Genomic DNA, 14,405 nt, shown 5'->3' on the forward strand with positions numbered 1-14,405 from the left:
AGGCAATTCCACTGTCCATGTAGGATATCATAGTCCAGCCCATGCATACATAAGCATAATACAGAGAAAAAATAGACAAGAAGTGAACGACCAAAAGACCCACGCCGTCTATACGCCAAAAAGTGCTGACCCAGCCGCTCAAGAGAAATAACACATTGAAAAGGGTCTATTTATTGTGAATCATGAGATTGCGGAATGAGTCCCAATGATCGGAGTCGGCATAGCTAAGGAGTGTCAGTAAGGGCATATATGTAAGGACGAAGACCGAGGGTCATACATGTAAACCATGCTACTCTTCAAACTCGACATGAGGGTGTCCGGATGCCAGCGGAAGATGTACATGACCATAGCCCAGCTAAGACTTGCGAATACTGGCCATGCATGTTTCTCTATGTCGGCCCGCGTGCCGGGGGTTATGAGATGAGATAGGGGGTGCATGTCCGGTTGTACGGACAGCTTGGCAAGAGCCAGGAAAACACGGGCGCAAACGTAGATGACAATCTACCACAGCATAAGTTAATTATAGGCCATCTATGCCGTAGCGTCGTTAGTTACATACCTGCTGGGTTATACTTGTCTTGTTCCGACCGAACACCGCGTACCCTCCCAACAAACCAGCAAAGAAGCTGTCGAACCGGCCCTCTTTCCCAACACCAGAGGGGTTGACATTCCGCAGCACGAGCATAGCGCTCTTGTATATGAAGGCGAAGGTTGCGAGGTTGCGGGCATGCTGGCGGGTAGCTTTCAGAACAAGCTTTGCTTTTTCTCGGAAGCTGTATACGGTATATCAGCGCACTGCCAAGTAGAGTCGTCGAACCGAAGAGGATCGCCTTACGTTCCAGAGCGAAAGAGAAAGATCATGCTGCGAAAAGAGGAGTTAACATTTTTCTATCTCATATAAAGCATACAGCCGCTACTTACACCAAAGCATGCGGGAACCGTACTTTCGCACCGTACACTGCGCCATTGCGAACACCTTTCACTAGCGCAAGGAAAGGTGCGAGATCCGGGTTGGTGGCAATAGCATCTAAGCGGGACTATCTAGCAATTAGAAAGACATGAGCAGCAAGTATAAGGCAGATAGCTCAACCTACCATGAGGGCATCCATCGTGACTCGTCGGGACCTCGGCTGGCCGATTGGATGAGCAGCACGAATCGATATGGGACAGTTCACCGACGGAGATCACCCAATCTGCTTTAGATGTGTGGGATCATACGATGAAACTTGGGCGAAACTATTCGTCTCTGAGACAGATCCAAGATATTTGAGGTGCCAGGACCACTAGAAGGTGGGGAGGGCGGCACTTAAGGGCATCGCTGCATCCGCGCAGGTCCCAAAAGATCCCTCGGCATGTGAGACTCGCGCCGAATGCGAGAAAACGTCACTGGTCACGTGGACGTCTACTGACCTCCGAAGCAGCAAAGGCAGTAATAAGGAAATAAAGGCATACACGTGAATAGTAGGTACATACTCCATACTCTTGGCCTAAAAATAATGTAACTTTTTTGGTTTGGAAAGCAGTAGTTAGGGTCTATACACATGAACAACACCAAACGAGGTTTGATATAGAATCAGCTATATTGCTTGGCATAGTCAACCGAGAAACCAATCCGCCTGTAACGCCTCGTGCGTGATAGAAAAAAGAGGGAATTTCATCACAATGTCAACAGAATGAATATATTCAAGCCGTCTTAGCCCTCTTCCGTCCCTCATCCTCGGAAACCTCGTCCACATCCATCATGTCCTCATCCTCTTCATCCGATTCCATGCCTGCACGCCGCTTCAAACCCTTCATCTTTCTCGTCTGCAATCCACCCAGATCTTGCTTGTTCAAGTGCACACGACCGATCTTATCACCGATAGCATCCATGCCAATGTTCTTCTTCAACTTGATCTCCTCGTTCGGCCGCTTGCCTTGCTTCATAGCCTCCTTCATAACATCCCGAGGAGCTTCCTGGAGACGGCCAACCTTGAAATCGAACTTAGGGCCAATCTCTTCCAACTCCACACGCGGAAGCTTGTGTCCACTGCGCTTTGTCCGCAGCTTGTACCACCGCAGATGAATAACAGGTGACAAGCCATCAGTAGGTTCCTCAGCAGCAACCATGAGCGCATATTGCAAACCCTCAACATCAATCTTATCCGAGGTATCGCCCTTGAACATATCCATGAACATGCTCTTCAACATAACATGCGCAGTCGACGTAGGATCATCCCAGGGGCTACCCGAAAACAGCAGCAACGGCCGTAACCCCATACCGACATTCATAGTGAGATTATTCATGGAAGGAATCTGGTCTCCATCCGGGCTAGGAAGCAACAGCAATTCACACATATCGAGCAGCTTGGTGTTGAAAACCCGGGCCATAGTCACACAGTTGGGTCTCTTCTTATTGCTGCTTCCGAACACCACCATACCGCACTCGTTCTTGTCGGCCAGGAACTCAAGGCTCTCTGCACTTTCGAACGGGTGAATGCTCTCATTTTTCTTGTGAAATAGGATCGAGTTGGGCCGTGTAAGGGAGTGGAAAGTTTTGAGGACTGTATGGAGAGGTGCTGGGCATTTTGAGCCGTGCAGTAACAGTGTGCGCTTTGCTCCTTCGATGAGTTGGGGTTCTTTGGCTTTGAGAATTCGTGCCGTGCGCGGGTTTTTGGGTTTTCTGTCGCAGAGATTTCATCGGTCAGTTTCTCCGAAATCATATACTTATTGATATGAAAAATTATGTGCCACAACTTACACTTCTCTGAGCATCATGGTGAAATGTGGCTTCTCCTCCGTGAAAAACCTCTAAATTGTGGCTGATCTCTAGTGATGATCAAAAATTAGAAAAAAAGGCGGAGCGAAAAGTTTTGGCGGAAAGGTCTTGGCGGTCCCTTATCGATAAGCTTATTATCGCCCAACCATTCAGCCTCATTTATACATCAAGAAACCTCTTCGAAGAGAGAAGAAATAATTAAAGGAATAGATAAAAAATTTTTAATAGTTTAAGATTCGCCATTTATAGGATAACTATATGCAGTAATTCATCTCTCTACTCTAACCGCAGCTTCTCGAATTCGCGGATCTGTTCTTCTAAACGAGTAGCCTCGCTCTCAGCATCCCGAAGCTTCTTCTCTTCCATCTCGCGCACCTCAGGCTTAGCCTTCTCCTTCCATGCAGCACCGCTCATAAGTGTAGTCTGACGATTCACAACGGCACGGGCTCTCTCGAGGCTAGCCTTGGCCTTCTCTTCCTGTTCAAGAGCAACTTCCTTAGAAACGCGGAGGAACACTGCTGCCTCAGAGCCAACCGCAGACACCACGCAGCCAGATGGACGAGTGGTGATCTCGGGGCCCTGCACACTAAGTTCGCCCAAGAACTTACCACCCAGAGACTTAACGCTGGTGATTTCATCCGAGAGGGTCTTGTGACTAGTGGCATCGTAGGTTTGAATGATGATGTCTCCCTTGGTCTTAATTTCATATTGGGAAAGGATCGAACGAATGGCACGAGAAGTGTTCAAGATAAGTTCGTAGGCAGTCTCAGCCTCTGGGTCGTTGAACTCAGCCTTGTACTCAGGGTAACGAGCCTTCATGATGGAAATAGTGTTATCATCAGGGCGGCGAGGCAGACGTTGCCACAGGTGCTCAGTGACAAAAGGCATGATAGGATGAATCAAGGTCAAAGCGCCCTCGAGAGCAGTGTAAAGGGTCTGCTTAGCCGACTCCTGAACCTCTGCTGGCACTTCAGGAGCAAGGAGGAACTTCGAGTTCTCAATGAACACGTCACAGAGTTGGCTGTACCAGTATTGGTAGACCGTTGTGGCAACAACATTGAACTCACGTTGCTCCAAAGCCTCGTTAATCTCCTTGGCAGCAGTGTTAAACTTGTGCAAAATCCAGCGCTCAGAGAGGGACTCCCGGCCAGTCTTCGAAACGGTACGTTGGGGCTTGAAGTCATCTCCCAACTTGCCAAGGACGTATTTGGTGGCCTGGTAAATCTTGTTACAGAAACGACGGTATCCGTGGATGACCTGAATGTCGAATGCTATATCACCACCTATTGAACAGTTAGCCCTCAGATTCAAAGCGAGGAAAATCTTCGAGGAAACATACCGCCAGTAGTGTAAGACACGAGCGCAAAGCGCAAAGCGTCAGCTCCACACTCAGGGATACCCTTGGGGAAAGCCTTCTTCTGATACTTGGTAGCAGCGGCAACTTCCTTCTCGGCAAGGTTACCAACGAGAAGCTTGTCATGAAGGGTCTGGAGCTCAATGCCCTCCATGACGTCGATAGGGTCAATGACGTTACCCAGAGATTTGGACATCTTGCGGCCCTCCGAGTCACGAATCAGAGAGTGACAGTACACCTCCTTGAAGGGGACCTTGCCGGTCAACTTAATTCCCAGCATGATCATTCTGGCGACCCAGAAGAAGAGAATGTCCCAACCAGTCTCCAAAACAGATGTAGGGTACAGGTTCTCAAAGTCATGGGTCTTATTAGGCCAGCCCAAGGTAGAGAAAGGCCACAGTCCAGAGGAGAACCAGGTGTCAAGCACATCGGGATCCCTCACCAGTTCGAACTTCTTGCCAGGGAACTTGGCATCGGCCTTTTTCTGAGCCTCCTCTTGGGTACGGCCAGTGACCCAGAGGTTGCCATCACTATCGTCATTCTCCTCGCCCTCAATCTTAACGAAATAGGCAGGAGCCTGGTGACCCCACCACAACTGTCTGGAAAGACACCAATCGTTGATGTTCCTCATCCAGCGGAAGTAGCTCTTCTCTGCAGATTCTGGCTTGATGACAATATCACCATTTTCTACAGCCTTGATAGCAGGCTCGGCAAGGCTCTCCATCTTCATCCACCACTGAGGCTTGAGGATAGGCTCAATAACATCGTTGGACTTGGCACAGCGAGGGATCTTCATAGGATTGTGCTCCCACTTAACATATAAGTCTTTCTCCTTTAGAAGTTCAATGACCTTGTAACGAGCATCGAAACGCTTCATGCCGGCAAAGATACCGCCATTCTTATTGAAGGTACCATCGTCGTTAAGGACAGAAATAAACTCGAGGTTATGAGCCTTTCCACGGTTAAAGTCGTTGAAATCATGAGCAGGTGTAATCTTCACTGCACCAGTACCGAACTCGGGATCGACGTCGGTGTCTGCAACTATCGGAAGCAAACGGTCGACAAAGGGGTGTCTGGCGAACTTGCCGATCAGGTGTTGGTAGCGCTTGTCTTCTGGGTGAACAGCGATACCAGTATCACCAATCATGGTCTCAGGACGAGTAGTAGCAATCTCAATCCTCTCCTTAGTGCCATCAATCTCATAACAGAAGTGAGTCAAAACACCGAACTCAACCTTCTTTTCGTAGCCAGGCACATCGAGCAGGGTACGTCCTTCAACCTCCTTGTTCTCGACCTCCAAGTTCGAGAGAGAAGTGTTCAAAGCCACACACCAGTTGACCAGGCGGTTAGCACGGTAGATGATACCCTCTTCGTGGAGACGAACGAAAGTCTCGGTCACAGCAGCGGACAAGTTCGGGTCCATGGTGAAGGCCTCGCGAGTCCAATCAAAGGATCCGCCGACTCTCCGCAAAGCATTCTTAATGTTGGCATGGTACTCGTGCTTCCAAGCCCATACCCGATCCGTAAAATCCTGGCGACCCAGGTCGTGGCGGGTCTTCTTTTCCTTCTTCCATAGCATCTTCTCAACGACGCTCTGGGTGGAGATACCAGCATGATCCATACCGGGCAACCACAGAGTGGTCTTGCCCTTCATCCGCTGCCAACGGATCATGGTATCTTGGAGGGCATTGGTGAGGGCATGGCCCATGTGAAGAGATCCGGTAACATTAGGAGGAGGGATAGGAATAACGAAGTAGCCCTCAGGCTTGACCTTGCCGTCGGGGCCGAATTCGGGCTGGTAAAGACCGCGCTCCTCCCACCACTCATAACGACCGGCTTCGATGACCTTGGGATCGTAGGCGTCGGTAGTCTTGTCCTTCTCGACCTTGTTGGCCTTCTTGTCGGCCTTGGGGGCCGCTGCGGGCTTAGACGCTGCCTTCGCCTGCTTCTCTGCGAACTTCTTTGCTTTCTCGGCCTTGCGACGCTCGCGCTCCACTATATATTAAGAACCCGGTGTCAGAACTTCCATGCTCAGTCAAAGCACTTATGCGTTTAGGCCGCAGGCGGAAAAAGACATACGCTCTTTCTCGGACTTCACCTTCGGAGGCGCAGCTGCATCCTTGGTGACGACGTCGGCATTCTGGTTTCTTGTCTGGTCATCGGCCTGGGGGGGAGTATCCACCACGGGAGCAGTGGGCTCACCAGCTGTTGTAAAGCGTGATTCAGTCAGCTCCTTATCCATCACTCACGTACGGGCTGGCAATGAGTCATTCCGGGCCAAGCAAGAGAGATACTTACTGGGATTCTGAGGGGCAGAAGGCTGAGCCATCCTAGAAAATGATCGATAGATAGGTGGAGGGAATCTCCAAGGCGCCGATCGCGCCACGAACCGCCGGATAAGTATCTTGAACACCGGTGACTCCAACGGCGATAGAGAGCGAAGAGGGGGAGGGGTTGGTCGTTGTGCGAATGCGGGCAATTAAATTTCCTGGCGCGCAGAGCAAAGAACGGAACGAATCAGAGATTGGAGGTTTACTGCGGGGCCCAGAAAAACACCAACTGTGGAGAACGACTGGTTCCAGTGGAGGGAAAAATAATGGGCCTGAGGCAGATGCCGGGCAGAGAGATAGTCCACGTCAAGATCATAGAATTGAACACCTTTTTCCTGTGTTTGTCTCCTTCCTTTCGGTTTTTCAACTTCTGAATCATTCAATGTGACGTCCAATGAGTCACTCTCACGTGATTATCAGGTCCAGTGACCCCAAAGACCTATCTTCTACTTGGACTACTTTGATTCTTAGATATCTAGGAATATCGGATATTCGGTATGCAGTTGAGACTAAAATTTCTCCTTGTTTTTCACCTTTCCGCCGTAGGGATCGGTTTTGCAAATTCTTAACAGAGCGGCTTCATCTATATAACCTCTGTAACCGAGATATAAAAAAGATTAGACGGGAACTAACCCACAATGCATTGGATGGTCTCCTGAAAAGAAAGCCCAGGTTCGTAAAGCACCAAACTATGTAGACCCTCACGCCTTTCAATGACGTATCAAGTAAGGAGTTGCAGACAGAAAATGTAATCAAAGGGTAGAAAGCAACAAAGTTTGAAATGCAAACAATAGCGAAAAATGAAATCCCATCAACACCAGTCCAGCAGTTACGAGTAAATCGGGGAGGCAGCAACTGCACTAGATTGAAATAGCCGTACTCGCGCAGAACAAACAAGGAGCAAAGCCCGAAGACCCCAGTCTAAACATCATCGGAGATCCTCTCACTTAGTGCGCCAAGAGTAATGAGCTGAGATGGGCTCGGGGGCCCAATGTATTAAGTATATGTCATCTGTTCATCGTCGTCGTCTCCGTCCATATGGCATAGCTCACATCCATAGCGCTCTCAGAGATTCTTGACAGAAGTGACGCAACAATCGTTTGCTCCGTCGCCATTTGCAGTTCTTTCTTGTAATAGCTTCATCTCCTTGACTCAACTCAAGGCAACGCAAAATGTAACCCAAATCGATGATTATCAAAAAGCAGCATATTGATAATGATCGCGGAGGCGCTGAGTAAAAAGCCCGAGACTTCAGTGTAATGTAGTGATAAGGCTCTTGTGCGCGATTCCAATCGACGTTTACAATCCCCTATTGTTCTGAGCTTGCGACTCCGGGCGAACAGGGTCAAAGTAAGGATGGGCCATGGCTTCCTGTGCAGTAAGACGTTCCTAAGGCAGAAAGTCAGTAATTTGTTGGAAAGTCAGAAAGGGTGCCCGTGAACCATACCGCGTGGTCATATCTCAGAAGCTTATCCAAGAAGTCAATAGCCTCATCAGAGACGAAGCGCTGGTTTTCGGCGTTGACAAAGGAATGCCAGGGCTTGCGAGGGAAACGGGAAAGGATTTCATCATATTGAGGATCCAGCTCAATTTCGTACTTGTCAAGGTACTCAAAGAGCTCTTCCGTTCCAAGGACCTTGGCAATCTTCACCAGCTGGTCTGAGTTGCTGTTTCCGTGGAAGAAAGGCTCCTTGCGGAAGATCATAGATGCGAACATCGCACCGAGAGACCACATGTCCAAAGAATAGTCGTACTCCTGGAAGTCGACGAGCAATTCAGGCCCCTTGAAATATCTGGAGGCAACTCGAACGTTATATTCGGTGCCCTTGTGATAGAATTCAGCAAGACCCCAGTCGATAAGGCGCAGCTAGATACGAGTCAGTAAAGATTTTTCTTATAACAATCCAACCACCAAAACCAACCTTGCGCTTCTCATGATCAATCATGACATTGTGTGGCTTCACATCGCGATGCATGATGCCCTTGCTGTGGCAGAAATCCAGCGCCTTCAGGAGCTCATAGACATAGTAGCGGACATCATAGTCGGAGAATCGAGGATAGAGCGTGCGGAAGTCTGTATTGTTCACATACTCGAAGACCAGACTCGGAGTCTTGCTCTGACTGTCGCGGACCACATCCAACAAAGCTACCACGTTGGGGCCACCTGCCAGGTTCTGAAGAATCTTGATCTCACGCTTAATCTTCTTCTTCTTGACTGGTTTGAGGACCTTGATGACACACTTCTGGTAGTTGACCACATTGATGCCCTCGAAGACTTCTGAGTACTTTCCACGGCCTAGGAATAGCAATTGTTAATATTTACTATTATGCACTGACCACCCGACCCCACGATCGCAAAATCGGTGGATGACGGGGAGTTATTGTTTCGCCTTACCAATCTTGCGGACTACTTCGTAGTTCTCCAGGACACCCCAAGAGATGTTAACGCTGTCATAGTCCCAGTAGGACCGAGGCATATGCTCGTTAACATCGGCATAAACGCGCGCCATGGTGATAACGGCTGACAAACAGCTTTCCAGTCAGCCCACAATCGGATGTTGAAGATAAAATGCGGCGGGGTAGAGGGGCGTTCTGATGAAGGAATAATCGCGACAAGTTAATTCGAATTGGAGGACAGACAACAGCAGCTGCAAGACCAGGAGTAAGGGACCCGTCAAACAGTGCAGCCGTGTTATCGCCCCGGACAACGATGAACCAGAAGAGAGTATATATTAGAGTGGTGATCAGAATGGCTGAGAGCGTTTCGCTCCGCCTTCTGGTCACGTGTATTCTTGCGATGGGGAAAAGCGTGATCAGGCTAGACCAGGTTTGGTGTCGGGGGTTCGGAAAAGCTATTGTCGCGGGACGATTTTCTGGTTTCCTTTCTCGGACAGTTCCCAAGTATACTTCTCTTACTCTGAGAAACCAGAGGGGGAAAAGAAAGACCACTTCACAACCTTTCCAAAGTAACCTGGCTTGGTCCTAGCTTTTTAAAAGCTAAATAACTATGTTTTACGATCTGAACGTGCCCTACAGTCCAGACGATCCCGAGATCTCTTCAACGTTAAGCTTTCTTGCAGAACGTATGTCATTTTTCCCGGCCACACGACCTGAACCCCATGTTAGAGATGACCACCTTTGGAATGAAAGCTGACCTGACTTTCAGTCGGTTACACAACGATCGCCATTTCGCAACCCTTGAGCGGGAAGCTTCCTCCAAATCCTACTCCCCCACTACTTCCGACCAATGCTCCCAAGAACCTGACACTACTCACCCGCGTGAACCTAACGCTTTCCGACCCCACGCAGAATCAGCGGCTTAGCACGCTCGCTCAAGCATATGATCTAGTCGCCATTCGTCCGGCCAATGAAAAAGCCTTGTTAAATGCCTGCACCAATCTAGAATGCGATGTGATTTCTCTAGATCTGACCGTCCGACTTCCCTACCACTTCAAATTTAAAATGCTGTCCGCAGCTATCGCACGAGGAATTCGCTTTGAGATTTGCTACGGACCTGGAGTCACAGGGAGCGGTACCGATGCCCGGCGTAACCTCATCGGTAATGCCATGTCTCTGATCCGTGCGACACGCGGAAGAGGGATCATTATATCGAGTGAGGCCAGGAAAGCTCTGGGGGTTCGGGCGCCATGGGATGTGATCAATATGGCATGTGTCTGGGGCCTATCACAAGAGCGCGGCAAGGAGGCTGTTTGTGAGGAAGCAAGAAAGGTGACTGCGCTGGCGAAGTTGAAGCGCACAAGCTGGCGTGGAATTGTTGATGTTATTGATGGCGGAGCAAAGCCGAAGCCGAAAACTGACAAACATGATTCTAAACATAAGAGTGCTGCACCCAAGCAGAAAGGTACTCCTCAACTCGAGAGCAATAGTGATAGTCTCAAGAGGAAAGCGTCTGTGGGAGAGACCGAAAAGCCAATATCGAAACGAGAAATGAAACGCAGAGCCAAGAAAGCTCGACTCGCTGTGGTCGACGATGAAGACAGTGCGGGAGCAACGCCAGCTAATAGCTAAATCAAACGAACCCTGCGGTTCCCAAAGTCTGTATTCCTACAGTAGATTGCTGGGGCTTTCCAGTGCTACTATCCATCATTTCGCTCCGTCGCGTGCTCAAGATGATTTTCAGACCCCGACACTGAGCCTCCTTCCCTTTATACCTTGTGACCATGCCATATCAAACTACCCATTCGCACATCCTATACGTGCTTTACAGGTGACATACCTTCACGGCCACAAGGATACGGAGCAGCATTATTTTGCATTCTAGCTTAGCGAGAGCTAGTTGAATACATCTCATAGGGCGCCGAAAGGATTTTGACTTTGGGCGTGGGTCGAACAACAACAACGGCTCGTTCTTGACAAAAAACTATGCTGCTCCATCATACTATGAGTGCATGGCTTAACTCTCTGGATCCGTCATTTGGGTCTATGAGGAGCTAGATATCACCGGCTACACGTCGAGTTGACAGAATAACGAGGCCGTGTTACACCAGTACGGCAATCCAACACCGCGGTATTTACTTCATATTATGCAATGAATAGATACGCAGCAGATACCAATGTGATCAAATCCTCTAGGTATAGAATATATATCCGGCAGTAAATAGAATACCCCCATTTATTGTAAGCAAGTACCGAGTATTAAGTGCCATATAAGGAGGTGCCGTAAATAAAAGATCCCAGAGGCTAAGTTGTGCCCCAAAAGTTGATGATGGCTATCCTTATCAAAGGCTTCAGGTAGAGCTACATATTCTTCCCATTGAGATATACAACTCAAGATGTCCGACGATCCCAAAAATAGTTCTCTCCCTACATTCGCACTTTAGCCAAAATTAGATTACAAGTCATATCGGGAGTCACATAGCCTTCAAAGTGTACTTTTAGACCGTTTTTAGATATAATAGCTTAGTCAAAGTCGTATTAAAATGCACTAATCTACCTCCTGAATTCAACTAATGCCAGCATGCACATATATCACGTCTCATCCTGTTAAATCATGTCCGTAATGGGCATTAAAGGGTATGAACTGTAAACTTTCGAACTTGACCGCAAAGAGGACAAGAGTTAAGGTATGAAATTTTATATGCAAAGTGGGGTGCAAGATAAAAAAGGTAAAGCGAAGGTAAACGAGGTAGGAGAGGAGGGCCAGATCAAAAGAGAAAAGAAGATCACGAATGCTCGTATCCTCCAGGGAAGACAGGCCATTAGATACGAGGAAGCAAAGTCGTTGCTGCATCTCAGACCGGGAGGGATAGAAAGAAGAAAATTCGGGTCCGTCGTCAACCCGGGGAATGCTCTGCACTATTAGGTGCCCTCCAGCTCGACAAGAACTCTTAAAACACCATCCATCCAGTCAATATTTCCAGAGGAGAGAAGGGCAATCGTCCACTCGCCATCGTTTTGTACAGGAGTCAATCCGTCTGGCAGCCAGACTTTAAACCTCCAGTCAATCGAGGACATATAGGCTGCAGGGTCCAGCGAGGGGTCAGCGGAGAGACCTGGCAGTTGTCCAGCAAATCGACGACAAAGTATCTGTTTCATAGTCTCAAGATCGGGACAGTGACTCGCAGGGAGATCTACCCGCGGTAGAACACGTTTCCCGCTTTGCATGATATTGATTCGCAAAGATATAGGTGCCTGAGGCGTCGCCGCCGGGTGATTGTTAAGGGTTAGACCCGCTGGTAGTGGCGGAAAATTTGATGGGTGCATGGGTGTTTGGTCTCCACTTGACGTATGAACGCCATGCTTCGTAGCGATATTATCGCGAATGATTCGGGAAACATCGCGAGTGATACTACTTGCACTGTCAGGGAGTTAGCTTGATCTCACGTACCAAAAAAGCCTTAGGAGTGTGGCAACACACAATTCGTTTCTGGCAACTTGACTGCGATTCCCGCCTATTCTCCAGCGTAGATCTGACGCTGAATTTGCATGTAGAATACGGTTGATATTCCCATCCTCACATGGTGTAGGGCAGTCATAATCGCCGCCGTGATAGACCTGATAGTGGCTGTCAACAGCAGCTACCAGCCCTCGCCAATCTGGCTGCTGTAGGCCTGAAAGATACCATAGGTTGTCGAGTTCGTAATTCTGATTGTAAGTCTCGTACGTTTTAGAAATCGCATTCCAGTCAGCTGGATAACCATCTAAGAAGAGGTCTGTCAAGCCCAACTCCATGTCTTGTGACGTTGTTCCCATCTCGTGGTGTGTCGGCACATACCCCTCAGGAGGATTGTGCATCTGGAGTTGCTCTTCAACAGGAAACTTCGGGGGGCTAGCACTATTCATATTCTGGAGGCTGTCTTCTGTTTTCCTTCGTCGCCTTTCCTCTGTTCCACCCCCCTTCCTCGTCTCAACTGCATACTGCCTCTGCCGTTCATTGGTAACCATGCGTCGTAGCAGTGGGATGACCAATGAGATTATTTTTTGCTGATCCCGTGGCCATACATAGGTTCTGGGACCTATACCCTCGTTGACCACGTTTTCACCGAAGAATCGCTCGCCATGACCCTCGGCTTCCAAAAAGTGGCGCACACAATTCCAGAGTCTCAGTTTCACCATCTCTGTATCACCCTTACCACGTTGACCAACACACTCGCGTCGCTCTGGGTGCTTGTCATCTAGCATATATGACTTAGCAGCTGCTTGTAGGTGCAGAAAGTTCTCCGGTGATAGTTCCAATGAAGCGAAAAGCTTCGACATGGGTGGACGGGTGTACTTTTTGTTACTCGAGGGTTGGCGGAACAAAGCAGCTGCGGAATGTAAACCAACAGCACGCGCTTCTGATAGTGACTGGGGCGGCGCAGATCGGATATCAAGGCCATCACCACCATAATGATGCGAATTATGGTGATGGGGCTGCTGCTGGTGACCACTCGGTCCAGATGCTGTTAAAGCTGGGTCGAGGGGGTCATCGCGCTTTCTCTTCTTTGACACGGTTCTTGACAGCCCGGAGGGTTGATTATGCTCGCTAGCAGATGGTCCTGGCCCTCGTAACTGTCTCCCAGCAGTCAGCCCTGCTCCAAAGCCTGCATCCGCAAAACTATCATCCTCGATATGAATTTCCGGTGGGTAGCCATCTAGGTGATGCTGATGTCCAGCAGCACCAGCCGCGGCAGCAACTGCGGCAGCGGCAGCCCATTCTGATACGTCTTGCCCAGCCGCTGCAGTAGCAGCTTCTACTAACCCAGCAAGTTGATTCTCATTTGGTGCATATCCACTCGTAGCTATATTTCCGTTCGGGTCAATGTTGGAAGACGGCGCGGTTTGGTGAGCGGAGAATTCAGCGGCGGAGGTCGAAGGATGTTGGTGATTTGAGGCAGAAGACGTCATGTCAGCAATTTGGACGTAATCAACCACAATTAGTAGCTCCGCCTATAGATTCGAAGATGTTGGTGGAAGGAGTATAATGTCAGGGAATCGTGAGAATAACGTTATAAACTCTTGACGCGGGGAGGCAGGTGGACTGTTGTGTTCGACGCTCAACTAGGATGGCAGTGGGACTATCTCGACCTTTATAGCTTGTAGCATCCAGCCCTTCTTGTTAGTTTCCGAGGGCGACAGCTACCTGAAAGCTAAGTGATATCAAGACTGTTTGAAAACGAATACGCTTGGCGAAGAATTGCGCGCAGAATCCCCTTGCTAACTCGCAAAACAAGTCTCGTCAATGGGCTCGCGACTACTGTGAAGCGGCCGCAAAGCCAGATCTCGTAGTCCAAGAAGACTGACGAAGATATGGAGGCTGAACGCTCTCAAACGTCTATCCGACTGAGCTCGCGCGAATCGCGATAAGTTAATCAATCAGAGCCGTTTGTTTCGGCCCAGATGACGCTGTTTGCGTGGTTTGAAGGATGGGCAGACAATGCAAACTCTGTGCAATCGTCACCCGCCGTGGCGACACGTGATCCCTACCCACCGGTTACTCCGGTGACTTCTACGTCATGATAGA

General features: G+C 49.1%; 5 protein-coding genes across 5 annotated transcripts; 1 reads left to right on the top strand and 4 right to left on the bottom strand.

Moving 5' to 3' along the window:
* Positions 1–166: 166 nt before the first annotated feature.
* BDW43DRAFT_306321 (Tim17/Tim22/Tim23/Pmp24 family protein) lies at positions 167–1,109 on the bottom strand (the record flags this gene model as incomplete). Its single annotated transcript, XM_032046005.1, has 6 exons — positions 167–224; positions 278–501; positions 560–773; positions 836–862; positions 922–1,037; positions 1,095–1,109. 6 exons carry the CDS (start codon positions 1,107–1,109, stop codon positions 167–169), a joined length of 654 nt encoding a protein of 217 aa, XP_031905299.1.
* A 574-nt stretch (positions 1,110–1,683) lies between these two features.
* BDW43DRAFT_296699 (valine--tRNA ligase) lies at positions 1,684–6,441 on the bottom strand (the record flags this gene model as incomplete). Its single annotated transcript, XM_032044255.1, has 5 exons — positions 1,684–2,662; positions 3,045–4,041; positions 4,098–6,107; positions 6,192–6,317; positions 6,411–6,441. 5 exons carry the CDS (start codon positions 6,439–6,441, stop codon positions 1,684–1,686), a joined length of 4,143 nt encoding a protein of 1,380 aa, XP_031905300.1.
* Positions 6,442–7,741: 1,300 nt separating this feature from the next.
* On the bottom strand, positions 7,742–8,952 carry BDW43DRAFT_296700 (casein kinase II subunit alpha/alpha'; the record flags this gene model as incomplete). The annotated part of the gene is made up of 4 exons (XM_032044256.1): positions 7,742–7,831; positions 7,890–8,309; positions 8,365–8,738; positions 8,838–8,952. The coding sequence occupies 4 exons, from the start codon at positions 8,950–8,952 to the stop codon at positions 7,742–7,744; spliced, it is 999 nt and encodes a 332-aa protein (XP_031905301.1).
* A 428-nt stretch (positions 8,953–9,380) lies between these two features.
* On the top strand, positions 9,381–11,015 carry BDW43DRAFT_261725 (ribonuclease P subunit p30 family protein). Its single transcript, XM_032040344.1, has 2 exons — positions 9,381–9,525; positions 9,609–11,015. The coding sequence occupies exons 1-2, from the start codon at positions 9,450–9,452 to the stop codon at positions 10,469–10,471; spliced, it is 939 nt and encodes a 312-aa protein (XP_031905302.1). The 5' UTR covers positions 9,381–9,449; the 3' UTR covers positions 10,472–11,015.
* Positions 11,016–11,376: 361 nt separating this feature from the next.
* Positions 11,377–14,287, bottom strand: BDW43DRAFT_261726 (uncharacterized protein). The gene is made up of 2 exons (XM_032040345.1): positions 12,321–14,287; positions 11,377–12,260 (listed from the first exon to the last, which is right to left on the bottom strand). Exons 1-2 carry the CDS (start codon positions 13,787–13,789, stop codon positions 11,762–11,764), a joined length of 1,968 nt encoding a protein of 655 aa, XP_031905303.1. The 5' UTR covers positions 13,790–14,287; the 3' UTR covers positions 11,377–11,761.
* Positions 14,288–14,405: the final 118 nt, after the last annotated feature.

This window comes from Aspergillus alliaceus (assembly GCF_009176365.1).
Source record: "Aspergillus alliaceus strain CBS 536.65 unplaced genomic scaffold BDW43scaffold_3, whole genome shotgun sequence".
Taxonomy (NCBI): domain Eukaryota; kingdom Fungi; phylum Ascomycota; class Eurotiomycetes; order Eurotiales; family Aspergillaceae; genus Aspergillus; species Aspergillus alliaceus.